Below are 17,720 nucleotides of genomic sequence, written 5' to 3' on the forward strand. Positions count from 1 at the left end.
CAACCCACAGAATCACTACCTCCAGGAGCAAGCGAAGTCTGGGCAAACTGGAGATGCCTTAACCGCCTCGAACCGGTGTTGGGCGTTGCAAGGATACCCTTCACAAATGGGGATACATCAGTGGCCCGACCATGTGTGATTGTGGACAAGAACCACAGGCGATGCAGCATCTGCTGGAATGCCCGCTTTTGGAAGATCCGGTGGCGACAGGCGATCTGGCGCAATTTTCTCAACGGGCACAAAAGTGTGTTTCTCAGTGGATAAGTACAGTTTGATGTAAGGACACGAAAGAAGAAGACTGGTTCTGGTGCAACTGCACAGTGAAGCAAAATCGTTGCCAGTATTGTCTGAGCCTGAGGTTAAATATTAGTCAGGTAAGCATATCAAAACAACCAATTCAAAACTCGTGTTCATGTATTTTTAATGTATGCGTGTGTGAGTAAGGATTGTGAAAAGCCGTAACTATACATGTACGATGGGTGTAAAATCTGGGAGGGAGAAAGAATTTAAGCAGTCTCTTCTCACTTTCTGACACTGTCCGACTCTCAGTCATCTGACTTATCATGCTTATATATTTTGTGTGAAAATAATTTTTAATTATTTATTTTATATAATAATTTTAATTTAATTATATTTTATTTCGTGATCCTAGCATCCTCTATTTATGTCATTTTTCATTAGATATACACGAAAAAAACCTATTCCCAAAATTCAGTTGATTCCGATTTTTGCGTTCGCGAGTTATGCATGATTATTTCAACAACTCTTCCTATACCTTTGTACAGGAGCCAACCGTTGTTAAACCGTGATGAACCCACACTTTTACTGTAGCGTATACGTGAACGCGAGCGAGACTACGCGTTACGCGAGAGCAGCGTAAAATTCGTCATGCCTGGAACCTTTGTGCGTATGCCAGCTTACAAGTATTTTTCAGGTAGCGGCTATTAAAACATTGCCGTTTTATTCTGTAGTTTTATTGCTGATATCAAAAGAGAAAACATCAAAGTTTTTGTAAGGCTGAGTGGCAATGATTAACTCACATTCCTCGTAAAATAATCGTGAATTATACAATATTTAGCTTCTTTTCGTTGTTGAAAGGGATTCAATCATGTTTCACTGTTGTTCATCACCGTTTAACAACTCGGCGTCCAAGTAAACCACGCAGACGCAGCGGCCGCATCGTTGTTAAGCGGTGATGAACAATGGTGAAACATGATTGAATCCCTAAGTGTATTACACACTGCTCCATGTAGACAATGCGTTGTAATTTCGTTCTGGTGCACCAGAGCGAAATTCAAATTTCACGATATCTTTGCTAAAGCGAATTAATCTGCAAGAAATATTTTGTACATAAACATTATGTAGCCAGAGGTTTCCAGTGATATAAAAATCTCAACTTTTTTTGAGAAAAGTGGGGGATGAGGCTGTGGATCTCGATCACGAAATGCCCGGCCTTTTTAATTTATTAAATTATCATTTAATATTAATCAAAAATTCAGAACAAGAATATAATGAACAAAGTAAACAAAAAAGTGTAAGATTGGGTGAGGCGGGTGCATGGGTGTAACCAATTAATTAAGATGTATGAAAGTGAAAGATTCGAATGACAAGCTGTGAGTCATTCATTTGAGCCTGAGGAATTCGGAAGGGTTGCAATGCGCGATAAACTTTTAGGCATAGGCTCTTTCACGACTGCAGAGTGCAAACCACTAATAATATTTGGAATTTCACAACATGGTAAGGTTACGAAAAATCCTAAAAGGTATTATTTATTGTTGATCGAGATTTAAACAGGTCTTACCTTGCATCAAAATCTACCGGTAAAGTCGGATCGTCTCCGACAACCGAGTCCATTTTATGCGTCTTGTTTTTGAGCTATTTTATTGGATTCCGGGCAGTATTTTATAAACGAAGCTATCGTAATTGGCAACCATTCACCTTACAATCTTTCCCTTCAATACAACATAAATCATGCAAATAGAAAATGTTTAAATCACGTTGGTTCCTAATTTTGGCAGTTCAAAATACAACTGACATGACTGATGTTTACACGCCATTTTGGTGTACGTTGCTGGAGTTGGGCGGTATTTGAAGCTTTTTAAAAAAAATCAAATCTTGCCCAACCCTATACAGGGTGGATCAAAAACAACTTTACCGAATTTAAAACCCTAATTTCTCGGAGTTTTATAAAGCAGTTATTCCCAATATTGTTACATATTTTAAATATGTATTTTTCTAAGAGTGTGTGGTGAAAAAATGAGAGAAAAATCCCGGGGGGGGGGGGACTCCCTATCTGAAATGGCAGGGATCAGTGCCTCGGCCATGTTAAAAGTAGGCCTAGGGGGCATTCAGGTCAAATGTACAATTACAAAAATATGGGGTCATTCAGTACACAACCTGAATAAAAATGGGGTCATTCGGTATGAAACTTTGAAAAAAGGATGGTCATTGGGGTAACAAAAAGTAAAATGGGAGTCATTGAGTACATGATTGCCAAAAGAGTATCATTATTATTTGAAGTCCGCGGGGCATTAAGTACACATAAATAAGTGCCAAACTGCGTAAAAACAACTTGGCCACCTTGGAAATGTGAAAAATCTCATTATTTCTGGAGGAGAACACAAATACCACCTAAATTTGGGAATTAAAAGGGGGGTCATAGCAGGAAATAGAAAAAGGGGGTCATTGAGTACATGAATTTTTTTAAGGGGGTCATTGGGTAATAGGTAGGACCATAATACAAAAAAGGGGGTCATTGGGTACAAGCCGGTTTGAAAAAGGGGGTCTATCCCGAGGCACATGATGCATATCTGTCATGGAAGTGCCGCCCCCCCCCCCGGGAGAAAAATAAGCTAAATTAACAAAATGACAGCAGTTTTGTGCGGCAATCCACGGTAGGCTGCATGGGCCTACCGTGGGGTAACTTTGGCCCGGGACTTTGGGCACTTTTCAGAGTTTTTAAACTACTGCTTCCAAACAAAACCAATAATATTTATAATTTTCTCTTTTTTATGACATTAGGGTTCCTTCTATACCTTGAAGTTAAAAAAGAGTTTTTAATAATTTGTACCCTAGGGGTTAAAAATAGCCTGCCCAAACTTTGGTCAGTGTATTAGGCCCTACATTCCATGAAGCAGAAAAAATTCAAAACAAGAAGAGTCTTGCACAGTTCACGGATCAGGTGTATAGTAAGTTGCTCTAACTTTCCATAATTATCTAACCTATTCTGCACTGATCTTACAATAATTAGTGATTTGAGGCATAATGATATCTAGGCCTACATCCTGACTCTGCCTTATATAACTTTCCATTCAGCAAGAAACTCACTGAAATGCAAACTTTCAAATCATAGGCCTGTTGAAATTCAATTATACCATGCAGATAAATAACCTTGGCCCAATAATTATTAGGTTTCCAATTAAGATGAGCAAACATTACTGGGTAGATAACAGGAACTAAGTTTCGTCAGTTGGAAGTATAATTAAGTAAATCGCCTGTATCAAAATAGCAGTGTATTTTTCATATATGCAGTAATATGCTCAGCCTTATCACAAAATAAACAATAGCTTTGACCTTACCCACCAATCAGTATAGCCTATTATAATCATGTGATGGCTCAATCCAATAGTAAACATGCTTAGAAAAAAGGAAAAAAAAAATAGTCCTGGCTGCCATTGTCTCAATACAAGATAAGAAGTGCTAAAAAGTCCTTGTAATATGGGGCAGGATTAGATAAAGGGATACAAACCTTGGTATGAGACATTAGGACTTATTTCCTAGCCTCTTAACCACATGGTTGATGGGCTCAGCTACTAAAGACACAGTGCATGTAACTTGTAAACTGTGCATATGAGATATGGGTTCAAGTGGGGGAAATGTTCACTCCGTGAACAAAAATTGATCTTCGCTGTATTTGGGCAAGTTGTTGTGTTTTGTGACATTTGACCCCTTGTAAAATTAATCAAACACACATTTTTGCTCACAAATATCGATTTTTATTTTTCTGAAAATAAATGTTTAAAAAACGCTAATTTTTGGTCAAAAATCACGATTTTTTCGTAAATTTCGAGGAAGTTGGACATAAGCGACTATTATTTCTTCCAAATATATTTCTTAACAAATTGACACGAAATATGACTAAAAGCAATATTGCTGTACGAAAATATGACCATTTAAAAAATACTGATATTTGACCAAAGTTACCCCGCTGACCGAAGTTACCCCATTTTACGGTACCGGTACCGTACTGAGGGGGCTGGTATTTTTCTTCTTTGGAAGGGGAAAGGGTCCCAAATTTACAAAAAGTCGGCGGCAATAAAATTGCGACCCCCCTATTTCGGCAACAAAATTTTATGACCCCCCCCACCTACACACTGCACCGATACACTGCTAAGAAAATTGTATTGAAATCAGCCTTTTTGAATAAATAAACACACTATCATACTTTTCTTTCCAAAAATTGCCCCCCCCGCAGTATATTTGGCACCCACCCCCTTCCGAAGAAAATACCAGCCCCCTAATTCAATGGGATGCCTATATATAGACCTATCCGATTACCATCAGCATTATTGCGTTTATAATTGGTAAACATTGGCTTGTCATTCAAAAGTGATAAATGTTTATGTAGTACCGTACTAGTAGGCCGGGCCTATGAACAAATCACAATCCAAGATTAAGATTTTAATCCTCCTAATAATGCAGGCCTACCCGAACTTCACACCCGTCATTGACAAAGAATTATGGAATTAACAAAACAATAGTTTTGAAAAAAAAAAAATTATCGAATACTCAAGATATGCAACAACAATTTGAAACGTCATTCGTGGTATATAGTGCTCAGCACTATGTCGAGTCGTGTGATTCCGGTGTTAAAAGCAAACTTTCACTTGATTTTGTCTCTTGTGGGGGTAAATAATGGGAAAAAAGATGTTTCCATTTTTTTATTTCGTGGGAAGTGGTAAAATCCAAGATGGCCGCCAAAATCCTATAAAACTGACTGACATATGCAAAAAAAGCTATATACCACTCTCAAAATATGCTAAAATGTAAATTTCAAACACTGGAACTATGTAGGCTTGTGTCAGACACTCAAAGAAAGATTTAATATTTCGGGGTAAGTGGTAAAATCCAAGATGGCCGCCAAAATCCTATAAAACTGACTGACACATGCAAAAAAGCTATATATCGCTCTCAAAATGTGCTAAAAATGTAAATTTCAAACACTGGAACTATGTAGCCTTGTGACAGACACTCAAAGGAAGATTCGGGGTAAGTGGTAAAATCCAAGATGGCCGCCAAAATCCTATAAAACTGACTGACACATGCAAAAAAAGCTATATATCGCTCTCAAAATATGCTAAAAACGTAAATTTCAAACACTGGAACTATGTAAGCCTTGTGTCAGACACTCAAAGAAAGATTTAATATTTCAGGGTAAGTGGTAAAATTCAAGATGGCCACCAAAATCTTGTAAACTGACTGACACATGCAAAAAAAGCCATATACCTCTCTCAAAGTATGCTCAAAATCTAAATTTCAAACACTGGAACTAACATTGTGTCATGCACTCAAAGATAACTTTAATATTCTAGAATTATGATTATTATTCAATATGGCGACCAATATGGCTACTTATATACTGCTTAAATGTATATAAATGCATGAGTTTGTATTTATGATCACGTTTCCAAGTGATTATGTCTTTAAACCAAAAGCATAATGTTTTACATAACCAGACCCCTTGCCAGGTCCAAGATGGACAACATATCAGATACAGTACCTACTCATGGCACTAGTGCATGGTTATACACCACTAATAGGCCTGGGCGATGCATGGAAATGATGAACTATTTGTTTGCGTGGCATCTGAAAAGGCTGTTTAAAATCACTGTAATTGACAAAGTTATATTGCCAAAAAAGTACATTTTGGGTTTTGATGCTTCGAAATGGTATATTTTTCTCATTATATGACACCTTTTAGCATATATTCGCCCTATCTAATTAATTGCATCTTTCAGCTTCGAGGGCGCAATGCCATTTTGTTTGCGGTTCAGTGCATTTAAACAAGAAAAGTCTGAGTTAACCTATGTTGCGTTTTTGATAAATCATCTAGTTTCACCTGATATTGGTGGCGTTTAACTATATTAAAGCAGGTGAGAGTTCTAAATTTGAGAAAATTTCACCCGAAATCAGCCATTTTGCCATTGACAACAGTGTAATGGGTTTAGGGGTTTAGACTGCGTTATCCTAGATTCACGTCCCTTATCGGGGGTTAGGGCACCTTATCTGGGGTTTAGACTGCATTATCCTAGATCCACGTTCCTGATCTGGGGTTAGGGCACATTATCTGGGGTTTAGACTGCATTATCCTAGATTCAGGTCCCTTATCTGGGGTTAGGGCACCGTATCTAGGTTTAGATGCCTTATCTGGGATTTAGACTGCCTTATATGGGGTTTGTGTTTCTTATCTAGGGTTTAAGGTGCCGTATTTGGGTTTTTTAAACTGCCTTATCTGGAGCTTACGTCCCTTATCTGGGGCTTGCCTTATCTGGGGTCTAGACTGTGTTATCCCCAGTTAACATCCCTTATCAGTAGTTAAGGCAGCTTATTTGGGGTTTAGACTGCATTATCCTATATTTACATCTCTTATCTGGGGTTAAGGTGCCTTATCTGGAGTTTAGACTGCCTTATCTGGGGTTTACGTCCCTTATGAGGGGTTAAGGCGCCTTATCTGGATTTAGATGCCTAAAGAATGGATCTGGGATTTAGACTAGTATGGTTTACATCCCCATTTTGGGTTTTTTACATCCCTTATTTAGAGCCTTTTAATGCCTTATCTGGGGTTTAGACTATGTTATCCTAGGTTTACGTCCCTCGTCTGAAGTTAAGTCGCCTTATCTGGGATTTAGATGCCTTATCTGGGATTTAGATGCCTTATCTGGTGTTTACGTTCCTTATCTGGGGTTTAAACTGCCTTATCTGGGGTTTACGTCTCTTATCTGAGGTTTACGTCTCTTATCTGGGGTTAAGGCGCCCTATCTGGGGTTTAGGTGCCTTATCTGGGGTTTACGACCCTTATCGGTGTTAACGATCCTTATCTAGAGTTAAGGCACCTTACGTGGGGTTTAGGTGCCTTATATGTGGTTTATGTTCCTTATTTAGGGTTAAGGCAACTTATTTGGGGTTTGGACTGCTTTATCTGGAATCTATGTCCCTTAATCTGGGGTTACGGCGCCTTATCTGGGGTTTAGATACCTTATCTGGGGTTTAGACTGCGTTATGCTAAGGTTAAGGTATCTTAGCCCCAGGTAAGGATCGTAAACCCCGGATAGGGCCGTATAAACCACTGATAAGATAAGATAAAGACTAAATTCTACATTTTAGTGGTCTTTTTAAATTTTGTCGGCCATCTTGGGATTAAACGTCCTGTGCTGTTTTAGATTATACCAATGGATTTCTAGACCCTGTAAACATGGGTATAGACACCAGCATCATACTTCTAGGACTTTCTGCACCCGAGATATAGGCCTAGCCAAATTAATTTTCACTGGCGGCCATTTTGAAATTTTGGCAGCCATCTTGGAATGATAGGTCAAAGGCAGTTGTAAATGACTCTATTGGATTCCTTGACCCTGAAAACATGGGTATAGACATCAGAATCGTGCTGCTGGGTGCTTCTCTGACCAAGTTATGGTGATTTTAAGGGATTTTGGCGGCCATTTTGAAAAACGCCCTCTACCAAGAGTTCCCCACACTTTTCGATGGTGCAGACCCCTCTCATTTTATTCAGCGTCCTCAAATCTATAAAGAAACACCTTCAAAACTTCTTGTACTCAACCCTAGAATGGGACTTCCATTTTGTATCCTACTAAAGCGCAATTTATGAGTAAAATATGGAAAATTTTCAATCACGGCGGCCATCTTGGATTTTAGGCACTAAACGGTCTTTAAAAAAATGGAAACATGTTTTATTTCAATCTTTACCTTTCAATGTAATGAAATCAATTGAGAAATTGCTTTTAACAAACAAATCGCACGACTTCCCCTTTGTTCAACATAGCGCTGTGCACTAATAATTTAATATGTGAGACACACTGCACTGTTGCGTCTATAACTGACTCTGGAGTATTAGGCCCGGGTATTAGGCAGGCGCTTGGCCAGAAATTACATTCAAATAAGCTCAAATACTAGGCCTATAGTTACCTTCTACTGTAGACTTTATATTTTACGTTTGAATCGCAAGCATTCTGGAAACAAATTCGAATTCATGTAGCACGTCCAAAAAACTCTCTGCATACGGTACTTCTGCCAAAAAGTCCTGTCTTGTGTTGTATTATAAAATTGCCTTATCTTGAGACCTTGAAATCTTGTCTATAGAAATTCACGCAGTCACAAAACCCGTCACAAAATGCAAAAATTTCAAATTCAAAAATATTGCACCCACCACGTCAAACCAGCATATTTTGAATTGTTATAATTATCAATTTAATAATGTTTATGTTAATTTCGGGTACATTGTTTCATCTAGCATGACTAGTGAGGATTAAGAGTATTAGATTGTAATTATTGGTAATTCATTCAGTGATGCATGAAAAATTGTAAATGGCAAGCCGAGTATGTTTGTTTACCAATGAATAGGCCTATAAAATACATGCCTATTAGATGGATTTATTTGGAATGAAATGTGCTTCGAAAAAATTTCGTCGGCATTTTTTGTGGCAACCGGACCACTCAAAACTTTATCCCATATATATATCACTCTGAATGGAATGGGGTGCTGTCAAATTCAAAATATATATTTCGTTTTCAATTATATTTGAGTCAATTTGCACAATAATTGCGACTTGGACACATTTGTTTACAAATGGACCATTGCAGTGTGCATAGAACATAATTTGGTTTTTTTTATTTTTGGAACCCTACCAGAAATTAGATACGTTTCAAAAAGTTACAAAAACCGTTCAAAAGGTGATTACCTGCTTTTTTCGAATTTCCTATAAAAAGCACACAATTTGGACAATTTTTGTAGTAATTAACTCATGCTCTACATAGATTGTGGCAAGCTGATAAGCCTTCAAAATACTACTTGATATGAAGAAATGAAATTATGTGTTGCCAGCGATCAAAATGTAATTTGCGTAGTTTTGGGTCATTTCATCTGAGTTTGATTATGGTCATTGGATCTATAATAAACCTACATGCTATCGGCATCCCTAGTAGAATTCCTTCTTGGGCAAAGAATTTGGAATATGGTGTTGCGATAATTAATTTTGAACACAAATTGGCTAAAATTTAACAGAAAATGCTTCAAAATGGACTCAAAATTAGTCAAATGCATTATACATAATTTGCTTTAGTAGATCTAAATAACTCGAAAATATTTTGATGTCATATTGAGTTAAAACCTAAAGTATAATATTAGTAAATATGAGTGTAAGGAATATAATAATAATAATAATAATAATAATAATAATAATAATAATAATAAGGAATATAATAATAATAATAATAATAATAATAATAACTCTTCCAAATTTAATAATAACTCTTCCAAATTTACCCAAAATGTGTAAACAGTGCAAAGTGCTACCCCCCGATTTTATTCAAATTTATTATAAACAACTGACAAGATGCTATACGCATAAATACGGTAAATAACACACAAAAGTAGCTAGTTTGACAAGACGGTAAAAACAACAAAATTTATGCATCCAATGTCTATTAGGGAACAAATTTTGATAATGTCATTTTATATACGAAGTGATTTTGTTAGAAGCTGGCCCCTCCCTACGTAAGTGTGAACTATTAAAATTCCGACCTGAAAGAGCAACTTTGACCGCCGACATTTACCAGTAGGCCTACATGGAGAAGGAGGTGGTCAGATATGGCAAATTCACATGTAGTCAGTCAAATATTAACAAGTTACACAGAAAGCTCATGTAAACAATAATACACAACTTCTAATCAATCATTCAACATATTATTTTGTCTCGTCAAGTCCTTAAAATGAAAAAAGTTTTGAATTCGAAACGCATTCATCACTTTTTTAGTTTTTTAATACCATTTTTGCTGGCAAAAACTGTTTTTGCCAAGTGGTTAAAACCTCGGGTTTTTTTCACTTTGCTGCAAAAACCTCACGCGATTACGCGAACCCTGCCATCGGGGAACTTTTCAAAAGTATTTAATACAGTTTTAATTTTGAACTCTACATGAACTTTCCCTCAATATGCTGGTGTGTCAGATCTTTGGAACTCACGGTCGGGATTCTAGAATTCTGACGGGTGTCAGAATTCTGGAATTTCGACAGCTGTCAAAAAGTTGGAATTATTTTGTAACGTCGGGTTCGTGTTATTTTGTTAATGAACGTTTTTAAAGTGATAAAAAGATTCGGAATTTTGACAATTCCAAGATTCTGATGCAGCACCAGCCTCGAATGTCACATGTCGCGTGTCCTATACTGCCTGGAGTTTTCGGTTTCAGTTATAGCGCCTCCATTGGTGAATAATTAAGTTTTTAGAGTTTCTAGTGTTTTATTTTTTGATATGAATAGGAAATAGCCAGGAAATAAAAACGGTGTTAATCGAATTTTAAATATATTATGGAAAGAACTTAACATAAATGTGGTTTATATCCAGAAAGCTATTAGCTGTATAAATAACATCTAAATTAATGCTATATTTTTCCAATTTAGAATCCAACTGGTTGCGCATGCGCACACAAGAATTTATTCATTTACCATTTTTAGGTAATCGCTGATTTCCAACCGCCGGACCGACTTATGAATAATTAATTAAATGACGTATTCTGTGCAGTATTAAAATGCCGAGATACACAGTACAGTGTCATGAGTGTGCACAAGGGGGACAATTGGTTATTGTTTATAGTTAATTGTATTGCTTATTTGATTGTTTATTTGTTTGTTATTGCTTATTAATAATTTTAACTATTTGTTTATATTTGGTTTGTTTTATTTGTTTTATTTATATTTATTTGTTTGTTATTTTTTGTTTATTGTTTTGTTTACTTGTTTATTTTTAGACTTTTTATAAGTTTGTTGACTTGTTTGTTTAAACGTTTCTTTATTCATTTGTTTATAAGTTTGTTTATTTATTTGTTTGTTTGTTAATTAGTTTGTTTATAAGTTTGTTAATTAGTTTATTTATTTGTTTATGTTTTGTTAATCATATTGTTTATTTATTTGTTTATAAGTTTGTTAATTTATTTGTTTATGTTTTGTTAATGACTTCGTTTATTGTTTGCATTTTGTTTGTTTATAAGTTTATTTGTTTATTTATTTGTTTATAAGTATATCTGTTTGTTAATAAATTTGTTGTTAATTTGTTTATTTGTTAATTGTTTTGTTTATTTGTTTGTTTATTTGTTTGTTATTTTATATTATTTTGTTTATTTTTATAAGTTTGTTAATTAGTTTTTTTATTTGTTAATCATATTGTTTATTTGTTTGATTATAAGTTTGTTAATTTATTTGTTTGTTTGCATGTTTGTGTATCTTTTGTTAGTAACTGTTTATTTGTCTGTATTTTGTTTGTTTATAGGTTTTTTGTTAATTTGTTTGTTTATTTGTTTACCTTTTTGTTAATTATATTGTTTATTTGTTTGTTATTATTTTACTCAACCACTCACTCACTCACTTTTTATAAGTTTGTTTATTTGTATATTAATTTATGTTTAATTTGTTTATTTTTTTGCTAGTCATAATGTTTATTTGTTTGTTTGAAAGTTTGTTAATTTATTTGTTTGTTTGCTTATTTGTTTATCTTTAGTTAATGGCTTTGTTTATTTGTCTGTATTTTGTTTGTCTGTTTATTATTTGTTTGTTATTTTTTGTTAATTGTTTTGTTTACTTGTTTGTTTAAACCAGATTTTATTAATTTGTTTATAACTTTGTTTGCTTTGTTTGCTAATTAGTTTGTTTATGAGTTTGTTAATTTGCTTATTTATTTATTTATTTATTTTTTGTTAATGATAATGTTTACTTGTTTGGTTAAGTTTGTTTGTTTGTTTGTTTGCTTGTTTGTTTATGTTTTGTTAATGACTTTGTTTATTTGTTTGTATTTTGTTTGTTTGTTTATAAGTTTGTTTATTTATTTGTTTTTAAGTTAGTTATTTGTTGTTTATAAGTTTATTGTTAATTTGTTTATGTATTTTTGTTAATTATATTGTTTATTTGTTTGTTTATAAATTTGTTTATTTTATTTGTTATTTTATGTTAAGTATTTTTATTTTTTTAAAATTTTTTATAACTGAGTTTGTTAATTGTTTATTTATTTGTTTATTTTTTGTTAATCATATTTGTTTGTTTAAAAGTTTGTTAATTTATTTGTTTGTTTGCTTGTTTGTTTATCTTTAGTTAATGGCCTTGTTTATTTGTCTGTATTTTGTTTGTTTATAAGTTTGTTTATTTTTTGTTTATAAGATTGTTATTTGTTTGTTTATAGGTTTGTTACTAATTTGTTTATCTTTTTGTCAATTATGTTGTTTATATGTTGTTTGTTTATAAATTTGTTTGTTATTTTTTATGTTAATTATTTTGTTTATTTGTTTATTTTTTATAACTTTGTTAATTTGTTTATTTGTTTGTTTATTTTTGGTTATCATATTGTTTATTTGTTTGTTTATAAGTTTGTTGTTAATTTGTTTGTTTATCTTTTTGTTTATTATATTTGTTTGTTTATAAGTTTGTTTATTTGTTTATTTTATGTTATTTTGTTTATCTGTTTATTTTTTTATAAGTTTGTTTATTTGTTATTTTTTGTTAATATTTTGTTGATTATTTGTTTGTTTATGTGTTTGTTTATAAGTTTGTTTGTTAATTTGTTTATTTTTCATTAATATATTGTTTATTTGTTTGTTCATTTGTTTATTTATTTGTTTATAGCTACTTCGGAGTGGTGTAAATCGTTGTTATTTAATAAATTAATTGATAACTGCTGCTTGCTTGCTTATTTATTTATTTATTATTTTATTTATTTATTGATGATTATACATTTGCTTGTTTATTTATTTGTTCATCGCTCGCATCTCAATAAATACATAATTGAATAATTAATCAAGCAAGAAATAAACAATCAAGCAAGCGAGTGATCAAACGCTAACGCGATCAAACGCGACCAACCAATCCATCAATATATAAATAATCAATCAATCAATCAATCAATCAATCAGTCATCACTTCATCAATCACTCACATACTCACCCAATCAAAAACTTAATTAATAATCAATTAATCAAGGAGGATCTATAACAACATAACTCAAGCAATCAATCAACGGAATCGATAAATCATCGAGTCGAGTGCATCAAGTGTGAACACGTGGTGAGTAAGTTTGTGAGTCATAAGGAATGAGCTAGTGAGTGAACAAGAGAGTATTAAGAGGGTGGTGGTGAGTGAGTGAGGGGGGAGATGAATGAAAGAGAGGAGGGACAAGTGAATGAGTAAGTGATGAGAAGAGGTGGAGCCATAAGTACCATAAGTAGCACAGGCCCTATAAATTAAATAAATAAATAAATAAATAGATAAATACATTAATTAATTAATTAATTAATTAATTAATAAACATTTAATAAATTGATAGATACATAAGTACCATATGTATAGGCATATATAGGCCCTATAAATTAAATAAATAAATAAATAAATAGATTAATTAATTAATTAATTAACATTTAATAATTAATTGATAGATACATAAGTACCATAAGTAGCACAGGCCCTATAAATAAAATAAATAAATAAACAAATAGATAAATTAATAAATACATTAATTAATTAATTAATTAATTAATTAATAACATTTAATAAATTGATAGATACATAAGTACCATATGTATAGGCATATATAGGCCCTATAAATTAAATAAATATATAAATAAATTAATAAATAGATAAATTAATTAATTCATTAATCAACATTTAATAATTAATTGATAGATACAAAATAAACAAATAAAATAAATAAATAAATAAACAAATTAATTAATAAATACACGCACAAACAAATAAATAGCCTGTGATACATAAGTACTATAAATAAAATAAATAAATAATTAATTAATTAATTAATTAATATTAATAAATAAATAAATAAATAAATAAATAAACTAATTAATTAATTAACATTTAATAATTAATTGATAGATACATAATAAATAAATAAATAAATAATTAATAAACATTTAATAATTAATTGATAGATACATAATAAATCAATCAATCAATCAATCAATAAATGTAGGTCTAGGCCCTATAATTAATAAATAAATATTATATTAAGAGTTCACTCCCGCAGACCATAATTTCACGAGATTTAGACATGCAATGCAAAATACACCACCGAGCAGTGTACACCAGGGTACATGTAATGAGCCTCGAAAACCTGTTATGTACGTCATTGGATTAATTATTCATGAAGTCGGTCCGGCGGTTGGAAATCAGCGTTTACCTTATTTTTATTTATGTATCGGAAGGGCTGGAAGGACGAATTATTTTTGTATTTTGTGCAAATGTCCTTGGTGTAATGTGGTTTAAACAACCCAGAATTCAATTTGATATTATTGATTATTCAACCGATCTCATCGTTTCTTTAAAATCACCAATGACGTACGCTTAAACCTATATCAACTTTTTTGGTTTTGGGCACAGTTGCAGAATTCGACAACCAAATAACTGGCAATTGAAAAAAGAGAAACAAGTACCTGTCCTTGTGGCTCGATTGCAACAAACTACACAAGACTAGAACAAAGGTATGCACGAAATTAGTGGAAGTGAAAGGTGATAAAATAGGGATTATTATCGTGTATGTGTACAGTAAAGTTGAGTATTAAACTCAACTCGTCATGAAAGATGAATACACTAATAACACTGCACTACAGTAGGGAGTCCAGTAGTTTCCCGATTTCCGAATTTGTATCTGGAAGCACGTAAAACACGCAAGAATTGTCGTATGTTTTAAACATGATTTTTATGTTCAAATGGAAAAATAAATTATGATTCGAAGAGATTAAAGATTAATCTTTCTAACTGTATGATGTAAGTTTGATCCAAAAAAAGTCTGTATAATCCTAGATCAATGCGATAAATACGGTGTACCTTCAGAGCAACAGATTAGCAGTAGATGCATTCGTTAGCCATCTTGTCACATAGCTTCCGGATGTGACGGAGTTTTTGGATCACATCTCATTAACCCCTGACCTAGTCCAAAATCTGAGATTATTATGGGATAGACAAAAGAATTCCCCATCCGGCAATAGTAAACAAATGCCCGTCGATAAAGCATGAACGGTAGTCAAAAGCAATTTCTGAGGCACCAAAATCAAGGTAATTTTTCCCGATTTTTCTTGTCAAAAACCTTATAATTCGGTTATAAAGAGTCCATGAAACCTGGTATTAGATTAAATTATAGACTTTCAAGAAGAAGTTGGCCAAGTTGCAGAGCAATCGGAGGTTGCGGTAAAATGCGAACCATGATTTTGTACAGGAGGTACTGTGGTAACATGCGAAGTACGGGGAGTGTAGCGGTGTGTTAGCGGTGCATGCCATGTGCCTTGTCGGGTTGACGCCGGGTGGTAGATGTAGCGCATTATCGGGTCTTGAGGGCAAGGATAAAAATGAAGAAAGCACACTTAATACAAGTGATATTATTTTTGTTACTACTTTTAATCATTTCTATGATACTTAAAGAATCTGTGTAATATTTTTTTTTTTTTTTTTCACTTCCTTTGTATTTTTTTTTTCAATTCTGAAATTGAGTAGTGCAGTGTCAATGAGCTTCATAAACTAAAGACAAGAACATTTTGCATGAGGGCTTCAGAGAAATATGAGAAAAAAACCACTTCAATGAATTGATATTATTTATGTTACTACTTTTAATCAACTCCAGTATAATAAGAATCTCTGTTCTAAACTTGTTATAAAAATGTTTGCGTTTTTCCCGTATAGGCCCGAAGTTTGGGGTGACTTGAGAAAAAAATAAAACACACACAACTGCACTTCATACTATGTAATCATATGTTGTTACTTTTTTATTCAATAATTGTCAATATGATATTACAATACTAGTTGTCTTTTTTAACTCCCTTTTCAAATTTTATTAGATTTCAAATAAATTTTGAGACAGTAATCGACATAATAGGGACTTCGTTGCACACATTCCAGTTGGTCGCATGGCGACAGACACAAAACCTGTACGCACACAACTTTAATTGAGCATAACTTCACTATACTTCAAGCTACTGAGCTGATTCAAAGACTGTTGGTTTTCTCTTTAAATTCTCTTTCCAGTGATACCAAACTTGATAAGGTTCGCTTAAAAAAGGCAAAAAGTGCCGGACTCCCTAACTACAGACTCAGCCAATAACAAATTCTTGATCATGAGAGGATGTACCTTCTGCGTGAGCGTACTTTTCATACAATAACACGATCGCGCAACCTGCATGACCGAACCTTGACCTTGCCTAGCAACGGCCGTGTGATTGGTCAATTCTCAAAAGCTGTGACAGTGTTTGCGCCGTAATCTATGCAAATGAGCAAAAGCACTACTACTAAATAACTAATGACTATCACATGCTCAAAACCAGCCAATCACGTGCGTGAGATTGGTCACTTTTTGGTAGAATTTCATGAGAAAAACCATCATGAATATTGCTTGCGAACAAGGAAATGCACGACCGAGCAATGTAAACAAGAGCATGACTGCATGAAACAAACTCCAAATTTACGCTAAACTAATTCCTTCTTTAATACCATAACAAATTTTTTAATCAAGTTACGAAAGGATGAAATTTAAGCTTCTATGACACTCACAAATTTTGTGTGTTTTCATGCTGGTAAAAAGTCATTTTTCAAACAGCTATAACTTCCGTTCGGTAGCATGTATTCCCATTCTGAAAACTGTAGTGACAGCCCGCCATCTTTAATTTTCCGAAAATCGTCAATCGGCACTTTCCGGATCTTCATAAAAGCTTGTTTTCATTCATAAATCCACCTCGGCTTTTTCCTATGGCTGCCGAATCTGTTCATGTGCTGGGCTCATGAATAATTAATTAGGTGGACTGGCTGGTTTCAATTGGGGTCGTGCAGTGGCGCCATTGCCGGTCCATGTAATTTGGTTCCCGGTAGCTTCTATTGCCAAATCCTGCAGTGGCAATGGGGCAAGTTTGATTGTGAACTGTGCATACCCAAGTTGGCTCTCATGATCGAGAATTTAATATTTTGGCTATAAATTATAGTAAGAATTCCAATTGAATGAACGCAGCTTTCAACAGCTGCACTTGATCCAACCGCGATCGTATATCGCATATTTCAAACTACAACGCGAACGCACGACCTTGGATACAATGCTAACCAATCATGAGTGCGTTGGCATGGTTGGATTCACTTGCGAGTTAAACACGCAAAGTTGCACAAGCTGGCGTACATCACGCAGTGTACGCAAAAATTCGTCACGCTATTAAAAGCTGCGTTCATTCAATTGGAATTCCCACTATAGGTGGTATTGGATTTAAAGGCATTTTCTAGAAATTGGGAAATGCTTTGAGCATGTTTTAAACAGGTAGAGTAGGGTAAAGTACACTGATCAATATATGCCTTTGTTTGGAGCTAATTGAACATACTAAGTACATAATACTTCAATTTATAGTTTAACGTGGGGTCGTGCCCCTTTACTAGTTATACAAGGAACACTTTTAATAATAATATAAGG

The 17,720-nt window shown here is 33.7% G+C and overlaps 2 protein-coding genes across 6 annotated transcripts in view; one reads left to right on the forward strand and one right to left on the reverse strand.

Annotated features, from left to right (window-relative positions):
* LOC140137279 (uncharacterized) overlaps positions 1-2,051 on the reverse strand; it is a 64,269-nt gene extending 62,218 nt beyond the window's left edge. The window contains 1 exon segment of the mRNA XM_072158924.1: positions 1,802-2,051. Coding sequence (XP_072015025.1) covers positions 1,802-1,854 — 53 coding nt within the window. The 5' untranslated portion in view covers positions 1,855-2,051.
* A 12,422-nt stretch (positions 2,052-14,473) lies between these two features.
* Positions 14,474-17,720, forward strand: part of LOC140137946 (uncharacterized) — a 41,500-nt gene continuing 38,253 nt past the window's right edge. For 4 of the 5 annotated variants that reach the window (XM_072159752.1, XM_072159754.1, XM_072159755.1 and 1 more), the window contains exon 1: positions 14,474-14,763. The gene's annotated coding sequence lies outside the window, so the exon portion shown is untranslated. Of the gene's footprint in view, positions 14,764-17,197; positions 17,247-17,720 lie in introns of those variants that run through there. The other variant, XM_072159753.1, reaches the window with a different exon arrangement.

This window comes from Amphiura filiformis, chromosome 17 (genome assembly GCF_039555335.1).
Source record: "Amphiura filiformis chromosome 17, Afil_fr2py, whole genome shotgun sequence".
Lineage (NCBI taxonomy): Eukaryota > Metazoa > Echinodermata > Ophiuroidea > Amphilepidida > Amphiuridae > Amphiura > Amphiura filiformis.